At 56.2% G+C, this 25,167-nt stretch overlaps 1 protein-coding gene across 1 annotated transcript; it reads right to left on the minus strand.

The window, feature by feature from the left end:
* Positions 1-12,543: 12,543 nt before the first annotated feature.
* Positions 12,544-23,389, minus strand: LOC309448359 (antigen WC1.1-like; the record flags this gene model as incomplete). The annotated part of the gene is made up of 10 exons (XM_082069832.1): positions 12,544-12,665; positions 13,093-13,188; positions 13,958-14,095; positions 14,812-15,126; positions 15,659-15,973; positions 16,316-16,630; positions 16,716-17,036; positions 17,611-17,925; positions 22,121-22,435; positions 23,323-23,389. The coding sequence occupies 10 exons, from the start codon at positions 23,387-23,389 to the stop codon at positions 12,544-12,546; spliced, it is 2,319 nt and encodes a 772-aa protein (XP_081925958.1).
* Positions 23,390-25,167: the final 1,778 nt, after the last annotated feature.

Here is a 25,167-nt window from a genome sequence, read left to right on the forward strand (position 1 = left end):
AAGCCCACCTTGCCGGCTCCTGTTCAACTTGGGGTCCACCAGAAGCCCAGGACCTTTTGTGCCACGCTCTTTGCCAGCAGCTTTGCCAAGGTGCTTTGGCTCACAAGTCTGTGTGCACGTGTCCCAGGATGCTTCACGCCCATAGCATTGCCAGAGATTGCTCCTCATTTCCTAGGCAAGAACTCACCAGTGCTATCATCCTGCCTGGCTGATTGATAGGAGACACCCACAATGAACCTTCTTTGTTTTCCAGCCAGTAATCCTCACTCACACTCTCTCAACTATATCGCTCCTAACCATAAGGGCTGCCAAGTCAAACCTCTCCCTTACGTACACTGCAACTCCCCCACCTCACCTGCCCTGTCTGTCCCTCCTCAACAGCCTGTTCAGCCCTCCTGAGCACTGATGCTCTCTGACCATTCTGCACCAGGGACAGGAAAGCTTGTGCGCACAAGTTCCAGCTTCACAAGAGAGCACGGTCACCTGAAGTATGACATAAATACGGTATTGGCATGGAAGCATGAGCAATTGCTTACAAAAGCTACATATTTGTCTTCAGTCTGGTGACACACAACAGTTGACAGCACATAAGTTTTTTGGTAAGAATCTCTCCAAGCACTTCACTTTCTTCCTGGACATTCCAAAGGCACCTGAGTCACATTTGGACAGGGACGGCCATAGCCCACTCCATAAGGCTCTGCAAACAAAACATTGCTCTTGCCTGTGGCACATGCCAGCTGAATCCTGGAGGCCTAGTCTGGGAACCTGACCAGCCACCATTGACATATGATAGAGTAGTAAATGCTTCTTTTTGAGAAGTAGCCAGAGATGCTGAGGCCACCCACTCCAACATCAGACACCAAATTGGGTATTCAGCTCCTCCCAGTTTACATTGCTATATTGCAGCTTTTGTGTTTATTTTCGATATTGTTAGGTCAGCTGCTGCTCCACATTATCTAATCGTTCATTTTCGAGTGCTCTCCTGTTGCATCCTCTGACAGATGATGTTCTTGTAACCAGGTATATCAATATTCCCACATGTAATTTGCATGGTTTCTAGCTGATCCATGGTGGTTCACTTATTCTAACTTCTGCCTTCTGCATTATGGGGTGATGTATCTGTCTCTGTGTTTGTGTGGCGGGTGTTACATCAGAAGCATTGACCCAGCCAGGTCACTGCATCTCTTTCTCTTCTCCCTCTGCTGTCATCATGACTGTACCAGCACTCTGATGTGCTTTCTGACCTCATGGACCTTCTGATCCTGCCTCCTTCCTGCTGTTCAATCCTGTTCCTGCAAGAGAAGTGACAACCAGTCAGGGTCCCCTCTGTGGCACCTGGACCTTCCAGAGCTGGATGGCTGGTGGGAACTGTCACCATCAGCCAAGGCTCTGTGTGAAGTCTTCTCCTGGCATAGGAACAGCTCTGGCTGTGCCTGGTGAACACCACGCTGCCCCAAGGAGAACAGCAACACTGGTAGTGACTCCTGGGCCATGTCCAGCTGGGCAGAGATGATTTGAGGGCAGGTTGGCAGCAGACCCTGAGGCTGTGCCGGGGGTGGCCACATCTGGCTCCTCCCAGCAGCATTTCGGAAAGTCTCTTCCCAGCTGTGAGCGCCAGGCCAAGGGCACATGGCAGAAAGATCCCCCACCCGCAAGGGTCCCAGCCCCACACTGGCCTCTGTCCCCAGACTACTCAGACTTGTAAACAGGCTCTGCCTCTACCTGAATTATCTTCAGTTTTAAGAAAAAAAAACACCAAACTCAAGTGTACTTCTGGATGAGGATGGACCAGGTTCGGGATCAGTACCAGGGGTGCTGCAGGAGCAGGTGTCTCCCAGCATGGACAGGCTGGGGGGACCTGTCGACCCCCACCAGGACCCAGTTCAACAGCCCTGGGCCTGAGGGCTCAGCCCAGGGACAGCCCCACAACCAGGGTCAGAGCGGTTCCTGCTGCTGCCCTGAGGGTCACCAGCCCCAGTCAGCCCTAAGCCAGAGTGCAGGTGTCTGAGCTGGGCTGAGCTGGAAGGGGCTGCAAAACAGTTCATTGGGAGGAGCCGATGGAAGAAGGTGCCGTGTGTGTGGCACCGGGGATGAAGCGACACCCTCAGTTTGGTATCTGGACCCGTGCTGGGCTTGTACATGGACTAAACCCCAGCTCAGAGCACACATTGCTGTTCCCAGCCCTGGGTCCCAAACGCTGTTTCTGCTCTCTCCTCCCTGGTGCGGCCCGAGCGCACGACTGCCCTGCCTGCTCCTGCCTTGGGGCTTGGGGAACTCGGGTGAAAAGGAAAGACAGGCTCGTGTGGTTATGGGATCTCTTAAGTGTCCTGGGATTGCTTTGCTAATCACTCTGTAATGTTTCCTGGGCTATAAACACGATATGTTCCCAGAGAGTCAAATAAGTCCATGAACCAACTTTCTAGATAAGTTTTCCATCTCACAAAAAAAAAAACAAACACACACTTCCATTTTCTCATTGGCAACAGACTGAAAGATGGAAGCTGAAACAGCCTCTTGTGAAAACAGGTAACAACAGATGGTTCCACTCAGTCGATCCTTAGTTGCTTCCTGCACTGGAAACCTGTCCATTAATTTAATCTTCAGTGTACAGGCAAGGCCTTGCTGATGTTCCTGTGTAGGCAGCAAGTGTGTGCATGTCAGGCTTTCTGTAGATTTGTGACTGAGTTTTCCTGTTTCTTTTAGTTATGAACATCTTGCTGTGTACTCCTGAAGTCTCCCATACGCTGGTGGGTCGAGAGAAGGACGGGGAGCTCCAGCGAGCTCAGGGAGGACCAGGCAGCATCACAGGCAAAGCAGGCTGCAACTCGACTTGGTGAACATTAATGGAATTTATTGACAGGTGAAACAGGAACCTCTTCCCCATCTTTGGGTGGATCACCGTGCACCCTGAACCGATACAGGCAGGTGTAGTCCGGGTGGCCCCAGTTGCTCAGCATTTGCAGCCTGATGTAATTCACGACCCCAGGGAGCTCGTTCTGCAATGACAAGAAGAAATGAGTCGCCTTTTCCTCTCTGGCATGTGAGCGCTGACAGAAGTGCCACAGCAACGGCCTCGTTCAACAGATTCCTTCCTGCTGCCCTGCGGGGGCTTTTGACCTGTCATGGTCAAGATGTTCCCTCGTTGGGCCATGAGAACAGCAAAGGAAGAAGCAGCGACCAGATGCCTCAGCAAATACACTGGAAAGTTCTCGCCTGCTTTGGGGCACAGGCTTCCACAGTCAGAAGACCCAGTGCTGGGGTCAGTATAATGTCTCGTTCCCTTCTCTAGAAAGCAATGGAAACAGAATGGCCTCCCTAACACTGGTCATTTCCTGCACCAACAGAATCCTCAGGAAGCCCAGTATTTCTAGTCTTTAACTGGCAAAACAGCAGCCGTGCATCCTACCAGATGTGGCCACTTGTGTGCACTTGGGGTCCAGACAGTCAAGCTGATTCCAGCTTCAACTGTGGCGCTTCTAAGCCCTGAAGATCAAATCCAAAATGAAAGAGAAGGCCGGCAGTCCAGGCATCCGCCACCAGGAAGTTAAAGCAGAAGAGAGGCCAGCGTGGCACACACTCAAGGACAGGGCTGCCTGTACCCTTTGGCAGGGAAGCCCCTACCCGTTCAACCGCATTTCTCCTCCTCTCCTACAGTTCTCCTCCCTCTGTGTCCCCATACCTTCAGCTGGAAGGTCTGACTGGGATTCAGCGCCGCCAGGAAAGTGAACTGTCCCAGGAACATTCCCTGCCCCTCGTGTTCTTCCTTGAAGCCCTACAGAAAGATGGGGTGGAGAAAACAAGAGCGTCTGGTGCACCATGGAAGACTGAACTTCAGTTAGTGAAGTACGGGGTAATTTCAGCTATGTAGTCCAAGGATGATGAGGACAAGGAAAAGACCTGAAGCTGCAGGTGGGCAGCACGCCACACTTGCCCACTCAACGAGTCCAAGCTGGCAGTCAGAAAAGGAGCAGACACTCCCAGTGAGAGGGAGGTGACCTGAGGATCACAAATACCACTGGGGTTGGAAGCTAAAAAGGTTTAGGAGCATGCACTGTGCCAGCTCCTTTTCCCTGTGGCTCCTGGAGTAGCATCTTGCCCCAGAAGCCTTTTTTTGAGTGGTACATTGAATAAAAGAGGAATACAATGGGAAGGAAGCAACACCATGGAGCCTGTTTGTTCTGAGAGACAGGAGGAAGCTTAGGCCACCAAAATCTTTGTCCCATCTTCATTCCCTGCTTAGAAATGCTGTGCAACCCCCAGCCCCCCACTCTAGAGAAGTCACTTATGTAGACAGCAAAGTCCTTTGGAGCTCCAGAGATACTTCCTCCATGGAACGCTGTCCCAGAGACATGGTCCATGGTGACGCCTCTGGGAATGACTGGCACGGACAGCTTGATGAACACGTGTCCTTGACTTCCTGGGAAGGGCCAGCAGTTGCCAGGATGATTTTCTGGCTGCAAGGACAAGAAACACTCAGCAAGGAGACACAGGAGGAGAGCAGGTCCATGCAAGAAGGAGTCAGGAGAAGAAGCTTTGAGGAGCAAAGATGGGGGAAGACAACTCTGAGCAGCATGTGTGGTTCATTCTCCTGACCTTTGTTTTACTGCTTCTTGGTGTTCCTACCTGCAGAATCAGCTCAGGGGTCCTCATGTAATCCATTATTGGCAGGGAATATAGGAAAAACTTTGCGTTGCCAGTCCGGAGGGATGGAGAAGTCCTGTAAAGAATGACGGCAGCCCCTGGAAATTAAGACATGAGCATAATCACCAGGCAGAGTCAGGAGGAATATTACACTGTTGACTTGGAAAAGGCTTCTCAGTTGTCATCCATGTCCTACAGTGGATTCCCCTTTGTCTTGATGGCACGACCCCTCTGGAACACATAGCAAGGAGTCATCAAACTGTTGTATTTGGCTGTTGAAATAGGCAAGACTGTGAAACAGCCTTTCTGTTCTTCTCATGGGGTCTGGCCCGTTACAGGCTTTGTCAGTGGGGGCACTTTTAGGGCATGAGGTGACCCGTGACTTCTCGCCCCTTCTCTCCTACCCCTGGGCATGTTCCAATGCCCATCTTGCCAATCTGGACACGAAGCGCTTTGGAACTGGTTTGTATGTACAATGTCACGGCACCTGCTGATTTGGGGGCATAATCAGGCATCGGGACCTGCATTTCTTCCAGCTTGTCCAGGGCTTGAGTGATGATCTCCTGAACAGCCTGGGAAGGAACACAAAGGACAATGCCTGTTAGAAGGAAAAGGAATGGGGGAAGCAGCTCCCCATGCAAGGCCAACCAAGGTGAATGGGGACGAGGCCCATCTCAGATGGAAGGAACACCCAAATTATCTGGAAGCCTCTCATGTTTGCTCTGCTGTGATTGACGGGATCAGAAAGGGGGGGGGCTGCTCACTCCAGTGCTCTGAATGCTGGAGCTGCGGGAAGGGGCTTTTCCTGTGAAGAGGCCCCAGGCCAGGCAGCACAGACAGACAAGCTTCCTGGGCATGAGATAGGATGGGCTTAACTCTGGACCTCTCAGATTATTCTTTCTTTCCAGAACTTCCTTGAGGAGGACCCAAGATGTGGATGCAGAGGAAGGTATGACTCAGACAGCTGTCATGCCTATCAGGGCGCTCTCTTCCCCATAAGGAAGTGTGGAGCAGCAGGAGAAGGAAGCGTGGCCATGACAGCACTTGTTCCAGCAGCACCAGCCTGTTGTGCAAGAGCTGGGGAAGAGCCTGCAGGGCCACAGTAATTCTGACTGGTGACACTGGGTGACCACAGGACAGCAATTACCTGGCGTGCCAGTTGCTGGCATTGTCTTTCTTTCTTTCTTCAGTGGACACTGGCACTGTGTGACTGTTTCGCTTCGGAAGGCTCTTCTGCTCAGTCTCATGGTCCGCCTCTTTAGAAAGAAAGTGGGACAGTTTCATGAGATGTAACTTCCTCATCAGGAACATTATACCTTCAGCCAATTCATCTGGAGAAAGAGCCATCTGAGAAGCATGTCCCACCAAGCCAACTCCATCACACGGGAAGGATAACACACACGGGACACCGAATCCCAGCGTCCTCCAAACATGTTCTAGGCACTTTCACAAGTGGTGCTGAAGAGCTCACTGTCCCCCAAAACAAGCGGAAAACCACAGCCAAGTTTTTGGAATTGCAGCTAGAAACAGAGAGAGAAACCACTCAAGACTGAATTAAATGAAGGTACCACTCAAGGCCACCTGAAAGATCAGTGTCCAGCCTCAAGACGAGTGTCCAGCTCCAACCCACCGCGACCCTGAGACGACACTGAGATCCTGCAGACACCCAGGAGAGCAATGGGGCTGGACCAGGCTATGAAGACTGGGCTGCTCTGATCCTACCCTGCCTGAAGGGTACCCTGCTCTGATCAATCCTGTCTGAAGCCCCGTCATCTTGCCATACCAGCGGGATGAAAATCGATCACAAAGAGAAATGCTGCAGAAACAGCATCTGCCCCTGACTTCCAATGTTAGGAAAGGACAGCCAAGATTTCTTGGGACCTCATTCCTGACTGGAACTTACCCAGCTGCCAGCTGTCCTGTGCATGAGTTGAACATGAACGCAGCACACACTGGTTCTGGATAGCAGTGTCTGCACAAAGCACCTCTGGCCAGTAATGGTACAGATGGGGCAGCAGCTGCCCCTGGGACTCAGCTTGAACCACAGCTGGTAGCAGACCCTGTGCTGGACCATCTCTGTGGCTGCCAGCCCACGCCAGACGTGAAATCAAATGTCACTGCAGTGAGGCGCTGATTGACCCCCCCCGCCGTCAAGTCTACAGCACATCCATACATGAATCTAAAAGCTCAGCTGCCCAAGTGTCGAGGGGTTAGATTGTGAGGTGACAATAAAACCCTGGCAGATGTATTGTTAACCTCCTCCCCCCCCCCACTTCCCCCTTTTGCCCCTCCCTCTCCCCCCTTCCCACTCAGGACAGGCGATCGGGAGGGAAAGAAGGACAGAGAGAAGAGAGTTGGAAAAAATTAAAGATGTTTTACTAATGCTAGTAATAAGAATAGAGAAAATAATACAAAATATACAAAACCAATCTTTAAAGTCTCAGCAACTGCAGAGCTGGCAGCCGAAGTCCTGGATTAGACTCTGCAGCCAACCGGAGCTGGATTCAGTCTCTCACTAGGCCTCAGTTCGCAGGGACGACTAGCAAGGTCCTCTCCTAATGTCGGCCATAAGCAGAAGGGAAAAAGCAAAGGCAAAAAGGGCCGAGATCCTCGTGATCTCCCACTTTTATATGAAGTATTCATGTGACTGGAATGTTATACACAGTTGGTCAGTTTCTTGGTCACCGGTTTCTCGTTGCCCCTCTCGCGAGATGTCCATCCATGCTTATCAATAAGTTTGCATTCCATTGCTAGGTTTACCAAAACATGTGTCTGGTTCTCCAGGAAAATGCAGTTAATATGAAGGCTTTAGCTGACAGGCAAAATTCACTGAAAGAGAAACTTGTTTTTAACAAAACCAGGACACCAAGTTACACAGTTACAGAGTGAACTACACTGACCAGGTGTCGCTTTCTCCAGGTCTTTCAGCATTTCCTTTGGAACTTGAGATATCTTCCCAGGAGCATTCTGCAGACATTTGCTGGTGCTCGCAGTGGCCCCACACCAGGCCTGGAGCTGTCACGAGAAAGGACTCCCTGGAGCTCCTCCAGCTCTAAACTCAACCCCAGCGTGCCTCTGGCTTGGCAGTGGCACTGGGAGCAGCGCAGGATGAAGCAGCTGGCAAAGAGCTTCACAAAGCAGAGCCACCCGTGGCACACTCCTCAAGGAGCGGATGAGCAAATATGGGGCCTCTCAGGGCCTTCTGAGCAGGAGGCCTCTCACACACACAAAAGGAAACCCACACTGGAGCGGGAGCATGGAGCACCAGAGGAAAAGGTGATCATTCACAACTCTTGTAGAGAAGAGCCTGCTGGCCACTGTGAGGGGGAACTATCCCAACAAAATGTTAACAAATAACAAACCAAATGTTAACAAATGCAAAAGGTCAGTAACAAATGAAGACTGAACACTTACCTCTGGGATTCTCCCCATGCTCAGGAACAAGATTCCACCAAGTGGCTTCGTCACCATGAACTGCAGGAACCAAACAGGGAATCAAACACAGGCAAGGAGTTTCCAGGGCACGTTGTGATCTACTTCTTAGTCACCTGCAGTGACTGGAAGGGGGTGGGGTAATGACACAGGACACATACAAAGGTGTAGGTTCCCACAGATAAAAGGAACATGGGTGACCTTTTTGCCAAGACCTAGCAGCTCTTTTGGTAAAGGAATATTCATGACTTATCTGCGCAACACCCCTAAGGCACAAAAAGCTCTTGGAAGTCCTTAAGATGATGTTTGGTAAAACTGCACATGAATAACCTATTAAAAGATAAGTGTTTATTCCCTCAAGCCGAAAGACAGTGACAACTTACCTCTGAGATGCACCAAAGGCTCATAACCAGGATACAGCCGAGAAGCTCGATAAGCGCTGACAATGCCATACCCTGGAATCAAACACAGAGAAGTTTCAACACTCACAGAGGAAGGAAGAAACTGGAGCAAAAAGCAATCGTCCCTGCTTCTCATGGACAAGACCCTGTGAAAGGCTGCACCACCGCTAGCCCTGCATGTTCCTGCAGGTTGGAGACCTGCAGTTCATCCGAGGGGAGCAGGGCTGCAGGATGAGAGCAGAAACGTTCCTGTTTTCCCAAGTGGACATTTCCTGAACATGCCCCTCTGGATATCGCCGAGGCTGGAAGCCAGGATACAGCCGGCGAGTCTGATTCCGATGACAACACCTGTGAAGCAGAACTAGTGGGCCAGAGCATGGGAGAGGTGCAGCCTCCTCCTGCCCCATTGCCCTGCGGAGATGTTGAAGGGGCAGCTCCCTGCAGTGCAGCCTCAGGAAGTGGATGGGCATCTGCAGCACACTAGGAATCCTTTCTGGCTGCATTGAGAGATGTGGTGTGAGGGTGCTGGTCCAGCTCAGGTGTTCTTTGAGACCAGAGCCACGCTTCCATGGTGGCTTTCCAGGGATAAGGGTTTGAGACTGGCCTGTCTCCAGGTGGAGAACCCATACCACTTGGGAAGCACCTCCCTGTGCCAGCAGGTAGGGGTGTCTGAGCTGGACAGGCCTGGGCAGGGCTGTGGGACTCCCAGCAGGAGGAAAGACATTTCTTGCCCTTACCATGTCTCTGAGTCCTTTTCCTTCCACCATCACCACTGGCTTGAGCAGAGCAGGGAACCTGGAGATGCTGAGATCAGACACCAGCCCTGCAGAGGTAACACCGGTGCCCACCTCGTGTTCCTGGGGTGCTTGGTGTCCCATGCTGATGGGACTGGGGAGGCACAGGCCTGTCCACAGCCATGCACAGGCACTGAGGACCAGGAGATGCCTCAGCTGCTCCCCTGGCAAAAACACCCACAACCAAAATGGGGTGTGAGAAACGGGCTTTTACTGCAGGGTGCCCAGCACTTGTGAACAGTGAACCCAGACTCAGGGAAGTAAGGTGGGTCTCCTGGGGGCTTTCCAAAGCTGTGCTCTACTTGGAGTGGGACAGCAGTGCTGAGGGTTGAGGTCTCATCATGTCCATCCTCAGGTAGGTCCTTGGGAGCAGCAGGAGGAACCACAGATCTGGCGCGTGGTCATGATCCTGCTTTGTTGCAGAGAACAGACCCAGCCCACAAAACCAGATTGTTCAAGTCCCAAAATGCCAGGTAACGGGCTCTTTCTGCTCGGGTGTGCTGCCCCTCATGCACACTGAGAACCTGTGACTCATCTCCCCAAGGAGGAGGAGGCAAACCTCTGCCAGGTGCCCAAGTAAGGGAGGAATTTTACAGCTGTGGGAGGGCAGAGCTGCCAGCAAGGTGGCATGGGAGAGGCACTGGGCTCTTCTTCCCAGTCCCCACTTGGGGCACACTGAGTTTGTAGGTCAGTGTTCCTACTGCCCATAGGCCCCCACCAGCCTGTGTTCAGAAGATAATGCTCTCCCCTTCTTCTTTGCTTCACGTTTATACTTTATTTCTCTGAGATGCAGGACTGGAGCTTGCCCCAGTGGGAGTTTTCCAGGGGACTGAGGCTGTTTGCAGTACACATGCATGTCACCAGTCACCATGGGGGTCTTGCACTGGGAATGCAGCTCTCCCATGGGGGCTGGCAGCAGGAAGGCCCCAGGGTGCTTGGCAGAGGCATGTGTGAGCCTGGGCTCCCCCATTGTCCCCCCAGGCTCACCCCATGGGTGGAGGAGCTCCCAGCAGGGAACAGGGCAATGCTGAAGTGGGAGAGGATGTTTGTCACGGCCATCTCCTCACATCTTCTACTCTAGGGTCAGACTCTGTTGTTTGCAGCAGTACTGAGTTGCAGCAGCTCCTCACAGGGAGCCAATGCTCCTGCCAGCCCACAGCAGAGGAGCCTTTCAGAAAAGAACCGTAGGGGTGTGGAGACCCAGTTTGAACTCCAAGTCCTGCCCAAGCGTCCAGCCCTTCTCCCCACCTGGCGCCTGTGTGAGAGGTTTCTCTGTCCATGGGTGTTGGAGTAGGTGAAAGCCCCAGCCAAGGGAGAGGGATCCTGGCCCAGCTCCCAGCAGAGGTGGGACACAAAACATCCTCTGTCATGGAAATGTGACCACATGAGCATCCTCCCAGATGAGCCCTTCTCCAGGCCAGGGGGCTGGATCACAGCTTTGGACTGCAGCTCATGTTTCCTGGGAATACTTTCTCCAACATCATGGCCTTCCAATAGTGCTGGAGGAAAGGTGCCCCCATCCCACCTGCTGCCATCCCTCCTGTACCTGCATACAAGTACTGCCCTGACACAAACCCATGCTGACACTCTGGTGAGGCAGCAGAAGCTGGAGGTGAGCAGGAGGAGGGGGGCCCAGGGCTGCTGTGGGGCCTTACAGCCCCTGCTCAGGAGGAAAGCAGCTCTGTGGCTGTGACAAGAATGCTCATGGTCTGTGATGGCCCAAGGCTGCAGGAGCAGCCCATGGAGACTGAGGCCCTGGCAGAGCCAGAGGAGAGGGTATCCCAGCCCTGTGTCCCAGAAAGTGGCTCTGCACCCCATGCTGGGGCACTGGGGAGCAGAGCTGCCTCCTGACCATTGTGGGAAGAGGTTTGTGGGCCGTGATCACCTCTGGGGTCATCTGGAGTTTAAGGGAACTGTGACCACCTTGCAGTTCACTCCCATGGGGTCACAGCCCAAGACTCACCCTCACACGGCAGCTCTGTCATGGTCGCTGCACTGTGGCACCAGCATGGCCCAGGCAGGATGTGGGGGAAAGAGTAGCTGGGAGATCTTGGAGTCAAGAAATGGGCACTGAGGTGCATCATGGGACCTATTAGAGAGACATTTTGACTAGAAACTGCCTATGGCAAGCAGGATGGAGACATCTGTATCAGCAGAATTATTCACCAGGGACTATGGGCTCTGGCAGCCCCACAGCCTGACCCCAAGACTGCCATCACTGAAACATGCCCGTTCCCCACCACTATGTCTGAGTTCTCTGCTCCTCCTAATCAAACTCAGGAAGATTTCATGATGCTTGGGCAGACATGGATTGGCTCCGGGTCAAAGGCTCCTGAGATTTTTAATAAAAACAAATATGATGCACAGGGTAAAAGTGGAAAAAAAAAAAAAAAAAAAAAAAAAAGGAAAATCTGGGCTGTTTCTGCTGACCATGGGCAAAGGTAGATGGTTCCCTGGCGATCATGGGTCTCCCAGCTGCACAGACCTCTCCTCCCTCCTGGCTGCACCCAGCTGCACAACAGGGATGGGCCCTCCTGGCCGGGGGCTCAGGGATTGCTGTGCACCCAGCTCTGTTGCAGCTCTGTCCTCACGAGGATGTGCCAGAGAGTCCTCTTCAACATCATCATAGCCCATGCTCTCCAGGGTCAGGGACGAGGTGTCTCCTTCAGCTCCAGGGACCTCGGCATTTCTCTGGGAGCACAGGCTTCCCCCTGCAAGGAGCAAGGCAGGACATTGCAGTTTGTCCCATGGGGTCTGTGCATCACCTTCCTCCCTGCTCCTCACCATATTCAGCTCCTTCTCTCACCCTTCAGTCCCTCCACTGAGAACTCCAGGGGCAGGTTCCCCCTTCCCAGGAGTTTTAGGTCTCAGCACAGCAGCAACTATGGTGGCAGGGATGGCAACCCAGAAACCAGCAGTGCTAAATTTCTCTCTTACCTCTGGGTGCATCCCCGGGTCCTGCTCCCTCCTCTGGCACCCTGGGCATTTCCCAAGCTCCCTGCCTAGGGGCAACGTCCTCCCCAGGGTCAGAAACCTCCCTGGCATCATCATAGCCAGCTTCTGGGTCATCCCCGGGCAGAACAATAACATCTGAAAGGAGAGGGGAGCTTGTGACAGTGAGAAGATACATCCTGCAGAACAGAGAACAAGAGAATGCACAGGGACACAGGACTGAGACACTGGTGTTGGCAGCACCACAAGAGACGCTCAAGTGCTCCCCATCTCTGACAATGACACTTAGTGACACCTCTATCCATCTCCTGTCTCCAGGGAGATCAGCCCCTTCCTCCTCCATTACCTGGTGCTGATCCCAGACCATGCTCCTCCTCATGGTGCCCAGAGTAGAGCTGCAGCTGGGTCAGGGACTGCTGTGAAAGGGACTGCTCTGAAGAGGAGCCTGGAGAGATATGCAGCGGGTGTTATGGAGCGAGCCCACTGATCTGGCTTGTGGTCAGTATTGCTGGGGAAGGGGGACCCACAGAGCTGGGGCTGCATGGGGAGGAGCTCTTGGAATTCACCCTGCTTCCCCGGGACAAGCCCTGTCTCAGAGGTGCTCCCAGAGCTACCCCAGCACCACTCTTCCCTCACTCCTCAGGTTTCATGTGGGGTTCGGGGGCAGGAAGAGAGGGGCTGTCCAGCTGTGATGGGCAAAGCTGGTTGGGAAGAAGCTCCTTTCCCAAGCCCAGGACTTGGGTGCTCTGCCCACAGACCACACAGCCCCAGCACCACAGGGACCATGGCTGGAGGCATCAGGGGATCAGCCCTGGGTTGGGGCCAGGGCAAAGGGTCCTGCAGATGTGCCTCCAGGAAGGACCCACACCCACCTGAGCGACCAAACCTCTTCTGCTTCTCCCACACTGGGCTGTAACCGATCTCCTCATACACAGCCTCGGGGAAGAGCTCCTTGGCTTTCCTGGAGCCTGGGGACAGAGGCAGGGCTGGCACAGGAACAGACAGAGGGGCAATGGGACCTCACTGTGCTCCCCTAAACCCATTCCTTGGCCCATCCCAGGACTGCTCCAACAGTACAGCCGCACTGTGCTGTCCCAGAATGGCTGCCATATCCCCAGTGGGGGCCACATTGCTGTGGAGATTACCTGGGACAGCATCACCCTTGCGTCATCCCTTCAGAGACAACACTCATGCCCCTCTGGCCCCTGGATCATGCCCCCCATGTCTGACCCTAGAGCAGCTCCCATGTTTTCTCTCCACCTGGAACTGGCCCCTGTCTGTCCCATGAGCCCACAGCATGGCCTCTGCCCTGCAGGGGTTGGGTAGGGCTGGGCAGAGGGTCAGTCGGGGGGTCTGACATGGAGATGGACCCTGCTGCCCTGTGCTCCTCCCATCTTCTCCCTTGTCCCAGAGCTCCCTCCATTACTACCCAGAGCACTGCCAGCCTTGGCCATCTCCCCAAAGCTAACATTTCCCCCAGTCTAACATCTCTCCCAGGCTAACATCTACCCCTGTCCTGCTCTGCCATTTCTCTCCTTGCCCCATCTCTTGCTCCCATCACCTCTGGGCTCTCTCCACCCCTTGCTGCTGGTGCCCTGTAGCCAGACAGTCAATGGGGAGGTGTGTGGGACAGGTGGCAGCACACAGTCTCATCCCCTGAACTCTGCCTGTGCCCCTACTGACACCCACAGGCCTTCCAGGAGGCATCACTCCTGGGACCGCTGTGGAAGGACCCACCTCTGTGCCCAGCCCTGGCACTGAGCACTTGCCCGGCCAGAAGGGCCAGGAGCAGGCAGAGAAGGGCCCCCAGGATGATGCAGATGATGACGGGCACTGAGACTCTCCCGCTGGCAGCGGGACGGCCCCGAGGGGGATCTGCATGGGCAAGAACATGGAAGGGGCAACATCAGTCCTGACCTCCATCACACAAGACAGCAGGGGGTAGAGAGCCTCAGAGGGACGTGATGGAGAAGCTTTAACCCTGCTGAGGGAATTACAACCCTCCCCAGCCTCCTCACAACCACCCCAGTGCCTCCTTCTGGGAGTTTTACACTCCAGCAAGGAGCCCCTTCCATCTACCTGTGGGTCAGGGCCTGGCCCCAGGGATACCCAGCTCTGGGGGGAGGACAAGTTACCTGCTCGAGGTGGGGATGCTGCTGTCCTGGGTGTAGCTGCAGAGGAGGAAAAGGAGAGCTCGGCTGAGAGGGTGGGAGTGCGCGTACCAGGGACCCTCCTCTCCAACACACCATATGTGTGTCTGTAGGTGTCCCTGATACATCCCACCCAAATTTCCCCTCCTGTAGTGCTATAAAGGGAGGCCAGGACAGGGCCCAGGGCCTCTGCTCTGGGTGGCAGGCAGGATGGCACAGGCAGCCCAGGGGATGGTCCTGGAGCTGCAGGGTCCCACGGCAGTGGCCCAAGGACACCCAGTTCCACCAAGGCTGCACCCAGCTCGGCACCAGGCTGCCACAGGAACCACAAGAACATTCTTGGTCTCAGCAGGTCAAGGGCTGTGCCAGGACCAAGAGGGTGAAAGGCCTTCCCCAGCTCCCTTCCAATACCCAAGCAAGGGGTCCCAGCCCCCCGCTCACCTGAGCAGCGCACAGCAGCATCTTCCTTATGCCGGCAAGCATGTCCGTCCCCGGGCCGGGCCCAGCAGTCCTGCAGAGACGACTCCGTCCCCCGGCACTCCACCCGCTCCAGCCAGATGGGGCCTTGGCCCACCCCAAAAGCAGCCTCATGCAGGGCAGACACCGCGGGGCCACAGCCCAGCTGCCTGCACGCCACCTGGGCATCCTGCATGTCCCAGGAGTCATCGCACACTGTCCCCCAGGAGCCGCGATGCCAGAGCTCCACTCTGCCCGAGCACCCGTCCTCGCCTCCCACGGCACGGATCTTCTCCCTGTCTGGACAAGGCAAAAAGCTCCCGTGGCACTCAGACAGCAGAGCCCTGCCAGGCAAGAGGGGCACACGGAGGAGCAGCTCCCTACCTGTGCAGCTGCTGGAGTTGGGGCATGGGGTCAAAGGCTCTGGAGGCATTTCTGGGCGTCCTCCTGAAGAAGGAAACACTGTGGTGAACGGGTTGCCTCAGGTGATTGTGCAGAAGAGAGCAGAGCTGAGTTCTGCTTGTGCCCCTGTGTCCTGTCTTGGTCACAGAGCAGCAGGAGGGTGCCCATGGAGGGGAGGTTCCTCTGAAGTCTATCTGGTCTCTTCTGAGACCTCTCCAGGAGATGTCTCTGCCTCCCCTGGGAACTGCTGGGTGACAACTGTTGCTGGACATGTGGGGCTCTGAGAGCTGTGGTCACATTTGTGCCACGGGCAGCAGAGGAGTCTGACATGGAAAGGAAAAGCCCCTCCAAGCTCTTTCTCTGAATTTGGCTGTGCCCAGAGGGGAGCAGAACCTGGGGTGACACCAGCGCCCAAGTGGCTCAGAGTTACCATTGCAGGTGATGTGGGTCTCTTCTTGCAGGTTATCACATGACTGTGGGTCCCAGGGAGCAGAGGGACACTGCCAGAAGGAGCTGGTTCTCTCCCCACACTGCACGAAATCCAGCCAGGCAGGGCCAGACACCCTGCCATAGGGCAGGCCTGTTTCCAGGGATCCTCCATCCCCGCAGCCCAGCTCCTTGCACACCAGCGACACCGTGTCAAGAGTCATCGAGCTGGAGCAAACGCTCCCCCATGTCCCATTGTAGAAAACCTGGAGGCGCCCGGAGCAGCCGTCACTGTTCTCCAGCCTCAAGGCCACAAACTCTGGAAGGAAAGAGGCAGCAAGAGGAACAGGCTGGTCTGGGGCTGTGGGAGCCAGGACACCCCTGCGCTCCCCAGGCCCCCAGCCAGGCAGGGCAGGGCCAGCAAGTCCCCCTTGCACCCAGGGCAGAGAGAAGTCCCTGATGGACACAGCCCCTGCTCTCCCCGCTCACCCTGGGGGACACTGGGCTCCCCAGGGACCCCAGTGAACTGAGGGCACCCATGCATGGGTGTCCATAGGCCGGGCTCAGCCAGTGGCTCAGCCAGGGACAGCCTTGGCCATGCCTGGCTTTCCCTGCATCCCGGCCTCCCGGGAACCATCCCAGCACAGCTCCCAGCACAGACCTGAGCAGATGACGCCCGCGTCCTCTTTGTGCCCGCAGTCATGCTGCCCCCAGGGCCTGGCAGCGCAGTCCCAGAGAGCAGCTTCAGCCCCGGAGCAGTTCACACCGTCCAGCCAGATCTGCCCGGAGCCTTCCCCGAAGCGAGCGGAGCCGGCCGCCTCCACTGCCCCTCCGCAGCCCAGCTGGTGGCACACGACGGCGGCATCAGACAGGTCCCAGCCATCGTCACAGACGGTCCCCCAGCTGCCCTGGTAGTAGATCTCCACTCTTCCTGCACAGCGCCTGGGCTGGTTCACCAGCCGGACCCGCCGGCTCCCTGCAGTGGCAAGAAACCCCAGTTGTTGTAAGGGGGTGGCTGCTCCCCCACCTCATCATCTGGGGACCTGTGCAGTGCTGCTCACCCCAGCAAATGACTCCCACGTCCTCCACAACCGCTCCCAGCGGGGCACTCCCGGGCAGGGAGGTGTTGCAGAGGGTCAGGCTGGCCTCGTGCCCTGTGCACCGGACCCCTCGCAGCCCCACGGGGCCCGTCCCTCGCTCAGGCTTTTGGGGGTTGTAGGCTTTTTCTGCCCCTCCACACTGCAGCTGCCGGCACACCACGCTGGCCTCCTGCTCGTCCCACTGGTCGTCCAGGACTCTGGCCCATGTCCCGCGCTGGAAGATCTCCACTCGCCCGTCGCACCGGCTCCCGCCGCCCACCAGCCGCAGGGACGCAGAGTCGGCTGGGCCTGGGGAGAGCAGAGGAGCCACAGCCATCAGTGGCACCGGGCAGCACAGCAGCCTTCAGGGAGGAGGGCAAGGGGGGGTTGTCCGACCAAACAGGACAAGATTGAGCCCTTTGCTGACAAGAAGTGAGGGCAAAGCCCAGACCCTTTCTGCAGCTCACACCCAGGTCTGCTGCTGCTGGGGGCACCTGGGCAGCTCCTGCCTGGGTGGTGGGATGAGGCTCTGCAGGGCTCTCTGTGGGGATGGGATGCGGTTGTCTGCAGCTGCAGGGATGGAGAAGAGAGCTGCAGCCCTGTTCTGGGCTCATCCCACAGAGCCCAGGCCTGGCAGTGGTGCCGCAGCCCAAGCCACTGCCCTGGGGCAGACGCCTGCCTCTGTTCACACCTCAGCTCTCCCAGAGCAGCGTGGTCAGTCTGAGCAGGGAAGGCCCTCCACGCCACTCCTGGGGAAGCCAGGGCTCCTCCTCCAGGGAGAAATTCAGCCTGGTGCTGCCATGGGACTGCTGCTTTGGGTGGCCGTGTCTCACAAAAAGGGAAAATGGAGCTAATGCACCATTTTCCCAGCACTCACCTGAGCAAATGACAGCAGCAGCATTGCCGTGAGAGCATGGTGAGGCCCCCAAGGTTACCACTGGGCACTGTCCCAGGTGGGCTTCAGTCCCATCGCAGTGAAAGGATTCTCTCCAGATGAGGCCAGTCTCTCTCCCAAAATGCTCAACTCCAGGAATGGACTCAGCAAACCCACAGTTGAGCTGACGACACAGAACATGGGCATCCAAGAGATCCCAGCGGGAGGCACAGAGGGTCCCCCAGGTCCCCAGAACCTGGACCTCCACCCTGCCTGCACACACTGTGCTGCCGTTCACCAGCCTGAACCCTGTGTACTCTGAGGACAGAGGAGGAGAGAGGATGGGTTGGTGCTTTTGCACTCTTGGTAGGTGGCAGAGAGCCCAGAAGGACACCATTGTCTTTCTTCTGGTTCTTCACACTTTTCATGCTGCAGACGGTCCCACGATCCCTCCTGCCCTAACTCCTGGCCACATGGTCCTTGGTCTGTTCCCCAGCCACAGTGTTCAGCACCCCACCCTGAGTCCTTACGTGTGCAGGTGACAGCAGCGCTGTTCATCTGGGGGCAGGCCTGGTCCCTGGGGGACCCCTTGGGGCAGGAGGACAGGAGGGACTCATTCCCCACACACTGCAGCTCTCCATCCCACATGGGACCAGCCCCTTCTCCAAAGTGACCTCCTCCAGCCGTAGGCAGGGCCACGCCGCACCGCAGCTCCCTGCAGACCACGTCAGCGGCTTTGGGGCCAAAGTGTGAATCACAAACTGTTTTCCACTGGTCCTCGTCATGGATCTCCACACGTCCTGAGCAGCGGTTCTTCCCGCCCAGACGGACAGATCCTGGGAAAAAAAAAAAAAGAATAAAAGCAACAAAAGAACTGGGAGTTCCCAGAGCTGTCAGGTAGTTACATGCCCACATCCCGCATCACCTCCAAGCATGCTGTGGCCAATCTGCCCATTGCACATCCCAGAGGAAGCTGTTGGGGAGTGCTGGTGACACAAACACTTCCAAGACCCCTGCACCCCTTCCCTACACCATCTGAGCTCTCAAGGTATGTGTCTGCCGCACACTCAGCCACAGGTACTGCTCAGGCAAAGTGCTCCCACACAAGGTTCTCTGCGCTGCCTGGCACTGTCCACCCAGCACTGCAGCAGTGTGAGCAGTTGGGGTCCAGGAGAACTGGCCCAGGTGATGACAACTGATGCAGCCTGCTCAGCCCCTGCACACCCTGGGGCCAGGCAGGACCATCATCACCTCGGTGCAACCAGTAGCACACTCTGATCCCATGGCGTTCCTGGGGTGTTGAGAGGTTCCTTTTAGGTGGGGGAAGTCCCAGAGCACAGAAATGGAGCAGCTGTTATCACAGCTGGTGCCTGCCCAGACCCCTCCCATGCCTGCTCGAGTAGGGTGTTCTCAGCCAGGGACATCATGCTCTGTCTGCCCAGAGGTGCACAGGTCCCAGACCAATGGCCAGGCAGGGGGGCAGGACACCTGCATGTGTCCTCACACTGCCTCAGAGGGTGATAGCAGGCAGAGATGAGTGTCAGTAAGTGCTGGCAAAGACCCTGTTTAATGGATCAGTGTGAGGAGCTGCGGGCAGGCAGGAGGAGCTGGTCAGCACTGCCTGCATGGCGTCCTGTCCTTGCAGCGCTCACACAGCTTTCCCCAGGGACATCCCAGTTCCAGCCTGTGCATGTGGTGATGCAGGAGAAGCAGACAGAATCAAGCAGCTGCCAAGCACCTTAAGCCTCACGGTGCAGGACCACACAGCCGAACCCTGGGGATGGGCAGTGAGAGGCTGTTTGCTGCCGGCTCCACTTCCCAGGGCCCAGCACTCGTGCTCTCTGAAAAGTCCCTCCAGCGCCGTCAAGGTACATATTTCTCTGAGGGGGAACAACCCAGCGTGACCAGACAGCTCATTCTCTTCCTCCAAGGTGTGGGGTACTGGGCAAGTCCCCTCGTGGTATTTCCAGCACAGGGATCCTCAGCCTTGTTAGCTCGGAACTGGAAGAATGGGTGGGGACTAATGGAGATCAGTGGACACCCCAGGGCAAGGATGGAGGATTCAGGTGCAGCCCAAGACACTGAGGCAGAGCCAAGACACTGAGGCAGGGTTAATTCACCCTGGGGTAGGCACCCTCTGGGCTTTCCCCAGGGACTGGGGACATGAGCAATGACAATACAACTAAGCAGTTCGACTAGCATCAGTGGGACCTGCTCTGGCTTATGCTTATTGCTCTCTAACGGCACAGCCAGGTCCCTTCCCCCATCCCAGCCCCAAAGCAGGGAACAGGCTGACCCCTTACCTGAACACGTCACTGCAGTGTCGTAAATGTGATCACAGCTATAGTTACCCAATCCTCCAAGTGTGCAGTCAGACAAGGCAGATTCGGTGCCATTACAGTCAACACCATCAATCCAAATGGGGCCAGATCCTGGCCCAAAATAGCCATCCTGGTCCACTCCAACAGCAGATCCACAGCCCAGTTGCTTACAAACCACTGCAGCATCTTCCATGCCCCAGTTGTCATCGCACACGGTTCCCCACTGTCCCTGGCGTTTCACCTCCACTCTCCCAGCACAGTGCCCGCCACCATCCGCCAGCCTCAATTCCACAGCACCTTCAAAAACTGACACAGCAGCAGTCAGAACAGCATGAAGCCCTAGCACTGTGGGTGTCCCACCCCCAGTCTGTCTCCAGGGTAGTGCAGAGGTCCCTTCTGTCCACATGAGCTGTGCAATGGCTGGGGGTGACCAGCTGCAGCACCGCTGGGTCATGTGTGGCCCCACAGCCTTCAGCACTTCCTTCTACCCTAACAGCCCCTTCGACTGGCCCCTGGCCCAGGCCCACCTAGAGCACCCACTCCTCCCCAGCCAGAACCCTGGGAAGAGGCCTGCATGGGTTTCCCAAGCACACACTGATGCTTGTCGCCAGGACCGCCAGCTCCCCTGGGGCACAGTTTGCCCTGGGCACCTCACAGCTCATCACCTCAGGCCTTTGTGTATCTCCCATATAGCAACATGATGATCCCAGAGAGCCCTCCCAGCCCATGATCCCACTGGGGCATCAGCCCAGCCACGTCCTTGTAAATCATCCCCCAGGAAAGTCACCCCTCTGCCAGCCTGTGGGAAGTGATGCTCCAGTTCCCTTATCTCCACAAGCACAAACCGTCCCCTGCTCAGGTTGGGGCTCACCCCAGTGTTCAACACCCCACCCTGGGTCCTTACGTGTGCAGGTGGCAGCAGCGCTGTTCATCTGGGGGCAGGCCTGGTCCCTGGGAGACCCCTTGGGGCAGGAGGACAGGAGGGACTCATTCCCCACACACTGCAGCTCTCCATCCCACATGGGACCAGCCCCTTCTCCAAAGTGACCTCCTCCAGCCGTAGGCAGGGCCACGCCGCACCGCAGCTCCCTGCAGACCACGTCAGCGGCTTTGGGGCCAAAGTGTGAATCACAAACTGTTTTCCACTGGTCCTCGTCATGGATCTCCACACGTCCTGAGCAGCGGCTCTTCCCGCCCACCAGACGGACAAATCCTGGGAAAAAAAAAAAAAGAATAAAAGCAACAAAAGAACTGGGAGTTCCCAGAGCTGTCAGGCAGTTATGTGCCCACATCCCGCATCACCTCCAAGCATGCTGTGGCCAATCTGCCCATTGCACATCCCAGAGGAAGCTGTTGGGGAGTGCTGGTGACACAAACACTTCCAAGACCCCTGCACCCCTTCCCTACACCATCTGAGCTCTCAAGGTATGTGTCTGCCGCACACTCAGCCACAGGTACTGCTCAGGCAAAGTGCTCCCACACAAGGTTCTCTGCGCTGCCTGGCACTGCCCACCCAGCACTGCAGCAGTGTGAGCAGTTGGGGTCCAGGAGAACTGGCCCAGGTGATGACAACTGATGCAGCCTGCTCAGCCCCTGCACACCCTGGGGCCAGGCAGGACCATCATCACCTCGGTGCAACCAGTAGCACACTCTGATCCCATGGCGTTCCTGGGGTGTTGAGAGGTTCCTTTTAGGTGGGGGAAGTCCCAGAGCACAGAAATGGAGCAGCTGTTATCACAGCTGGTGCCTGCCCAGACCCCTCCCATGCCTGCTCGAGTAGGGTGTTCTCAGCCAGGGACATCGTGCTCTGTCTGCCCAGAGGTGCACAGGTCCCAGACCAATGGCCAGGCAGGGGGGCAGGACACCTGCATGTGTCCTCACACTGCCTCAGAGGGTGACAGCAGGCAGAGATGAGAGTCAGTAAGTGCTGGCAAAGACCCTGTTTAATGGGTCAGTGTGAGGAGCTGCGGGCAGGCAGGAGGGGCTGGTCAGCACTGTCTGCATGGCGTCCTGTCCTTGCAGCGCTCACACAGCTTTCCCCAGGGATCGGTTACACCAGCAGTTATAGTCCCAGCTCACAGTGTGGTTGGTCACACTGGGCCCTGCTCCAGCATATTCATCACTCCCTGAGAGCACAGCCCAGTCTTTTCCCCCATCACAGTCCCAAAGTGGGGAACATGCTGACCCCTTACCTGAACATGTCACTCCAGCATCCTCAGTATGACCACAATCATGGTCACCCCATCCTTTGTGTTTGCAGTCAGACAAGGTAGATTCGGTGCCACTACAGCGAACATCATCCATCCAAATGGGGCCAGATCCTGGCCCAAATTTGCCAAGCCAGTGAGCTCCAACAGGAGACCCACAGCCCAGCTGCTTACAAACCACTGCGGCATCGTTCATGCCCCAGTAGTCGTCACACACGGTCCCCCACTGTGTCTGGTGTTTCACCTCCACTCTCCCAGCACAGCGCCTGCCACCGTCCGCCAGCCTCACCTCCAGGGCACCTTCAAACACCAACACGGGGTGAGTCAGGAGAGCACCGAGCCCCAGTACTGGAGGTCTGGGGGAACCTCCTGCCTGGGCCAAGTCTGTCCCCAGTGCAGTGTGAGGATCCCTTTTGTCCCCACAGCTCTGCAAGGCTGGGGTGCCAGATCCAGCACTGCTGGGTCATTCTCCACCCCACCACACGAAGCACCTCTTCCCACCCCAACAGCCGCCTGCCCAGCACCCAAGCCCACCCGCACACTGCCCAGCTCTGCACTGGACACCCACTCCCAGCAGCTTCCCATGCAAACTGCATGCCCTGACACCATCCAAACCCACCCCCAGGGCTTTCTCTGTTCCCACTGAGACCATCCAGAGGATCCTCCCACCCACATCCCCTCCTCTGCCCTGGCATCAGCGCAGCCCCTGCACTGAGCCAGGCCCCTCACAAAGAACATCTCTCTACTGAATGTCCCTGTCCTCTTCTCTCTGTGGGGCACAAACTACCCTCATGGGGTCAAGTCTCCCCTGGCACAAGGAGTGGTGAGCAGCACACAAACCTTCTGGGGCACCCCAGAGGTTGGCAGTGCCCAGGGTAACTCTGAGTGCTGCCATCGCCAGTGAGGCCTGCTCCAGAGGCAGAGTGTTGGGGAATAGGGGCTCCAAAAAGGGTACCCCAGGACAGGGGGTCTTTGAATCCAGCTGGGCACAGACTGCCGTAAACACTGGAGCCCTTGAAAAGGAGATACTCTCTCCCACCCAGATGGGCACAGATTCCACGGATTTGAGTACCTTCTGTCCCTTGTCTCAGTAATGCCTGCAAAGAAACCCCATTCCCAGACAGATCCTCATGACCACGCTTGTACCCACTGGCCCTGGGTGGTGGGACAAAGGAGTCAACACTTACCCTGGCACAGCTGTACCCAGAAGAGCAGCCACAGTGTCTGAGGGGACAGGAGTCTCTCTGTGCCCATCCTGAGCCTCCTGCCCTGATGGCACATCCCTCTGTGCCGTGCTCCCTGCCACAGCTCCAGGGACTCGTGGGAACAATGATGATGGGAGGGCAATATATGTCTGTAGATGCCAGCCCAGCTACAGGAGGAGCCAATCAAAGCAGCGACACCTTTTTAGACATTATCGGGAGCTATCTCCCCTCTGACACAGCCCAGTCCTCCAATGAACTTCTCCAGCACCATTCATGACCATATATGAGGGACGGCTCCGCTGCAGGTGTCACATCACTGTGGTGGTGGAGCATCACAGGACAGAACCAGCTGTATTGGGGGAAACAGATTTTTCACTCCTTGAGCACTGCGGAATGGACCAGGAGCACTGAGCATGTCCTGTGACAGGCACATCCAAGAGCCCAACGTGTGAGTGTCCAACCATTCTTGTGCCATAAGACCCAGGGGCTGGGACTGCACCGGGGCTGTGTCAGGAAGGGAAGGAAACAGCCCCTGTCCCTGCAACAGAGCCCACTATGCTGTGAGCAGCAGCTGGGAAAGGGCCTTAGCCCAGGGCAGAGTCCCATCCCAGGAGCGCTGTCTCACCCACCGCTCCATGGAGAGCCCGCGGAAGGTCCCTCACAGGAGCTGGAGCTGGGACACGTCCCTGTCCTGGCAGCAGACGTGCAGCCCAGAGGCTCAGACGTGTCCCTGACTGTCAGCGTGTCACCGAGGGGCCGTTATTCCCCACGGGTGGATCAGAGCTGCAGCCTGCAGGTGCACAAACCACAGCCCCTGCGCTCCCCCCGCGGCACCCGGGCAGGAAGTCTGTGGTTTCCTCCTGGCGCCGTGCCCGGCACATCCCTGTGGTGCCCCCGAGACACCCCCAGCCCGACGGCTGCACCCAGGGCTGCAGGGGCTGCTCCTTCGGCCTCGCAAACACGGGGCCAGGCAGCTCCTGTACCTCCTGGGGACCCTGTGACAGCACATGGACCGTCTGCACTGAGCTCCATGGCAGACAGAGGTAGAAGGCAATGTGGGGTAGGAGGATGCTGAGAGTTCACGGAAGGAGAAATCTTCACAGTCCTTGACACAGTAAGTCTCTGGCTATGAGGCAATGCAGCTGCAGTTCCTGGAGGGATCTCCTGAAGCTGGCACATCCTGCAGGAGACAGGATCTGGCAGGATGGTATTCTCAGTTTCTTGGCTGTGGAGGAGGATGGACAGAGCCCTCCTCCTCAGGAGGGTTTGCACCTTGGAGTTAGAATCTGACTTTGACTTCTTGAGAGGTTTCTTCAACTTCTCATCACCATCTGATGTTCATGGACTCAGCATCAAACACATCAGAGGGGTCATTAAAGCACCTTGGGCTGCTGCTGTGCTGCTGAGCTGGGCTGGGCTCCTGGGATACAGGGAGCTCATGGCAAGTGGCAGCGCTGCAGAGAGACAGCTCTGCCCAGGAGCAGCTCCTCTGCAAAGCGCAGCAGGGCTGAGGGCTCTGCCTGGGCATCTCAGGGAGACGAGCAAGGCAGAGAGAGCTCTAACAAGTCCCTGAGGAAACTTTGTCATTAATTGCCCTCAGCTGGGCTCGTTACCATTCCAATACACTTTGGCATTTACTTCTGGTTTTAAATCCTTGAGAAGTTTTTCAGCCTCCTCTCAGTATCTGATGTTCATGGACTAAGGACCAAATACACCATGTGGCTCATAAAAGTAGAGAAAGCTCTAATGAACCCTGTCTCTACTACAATTTCTTCAAGTTTTCAAGACTTGTACAGTTAATTAGAGAGGTTTGGGGAGTCTAGTTAA

This window comes from Streptopelia decaocto (genome assembly GCF_964273445.1).
Source record: "Streptopelia decaocto genome assembly, chromosome: 20".
NCBI lineage: Eukaryota > Metazoa > Chordata > Aves > Columbiformes > Columbidae > Streptopelia > Streptopelia decaocto.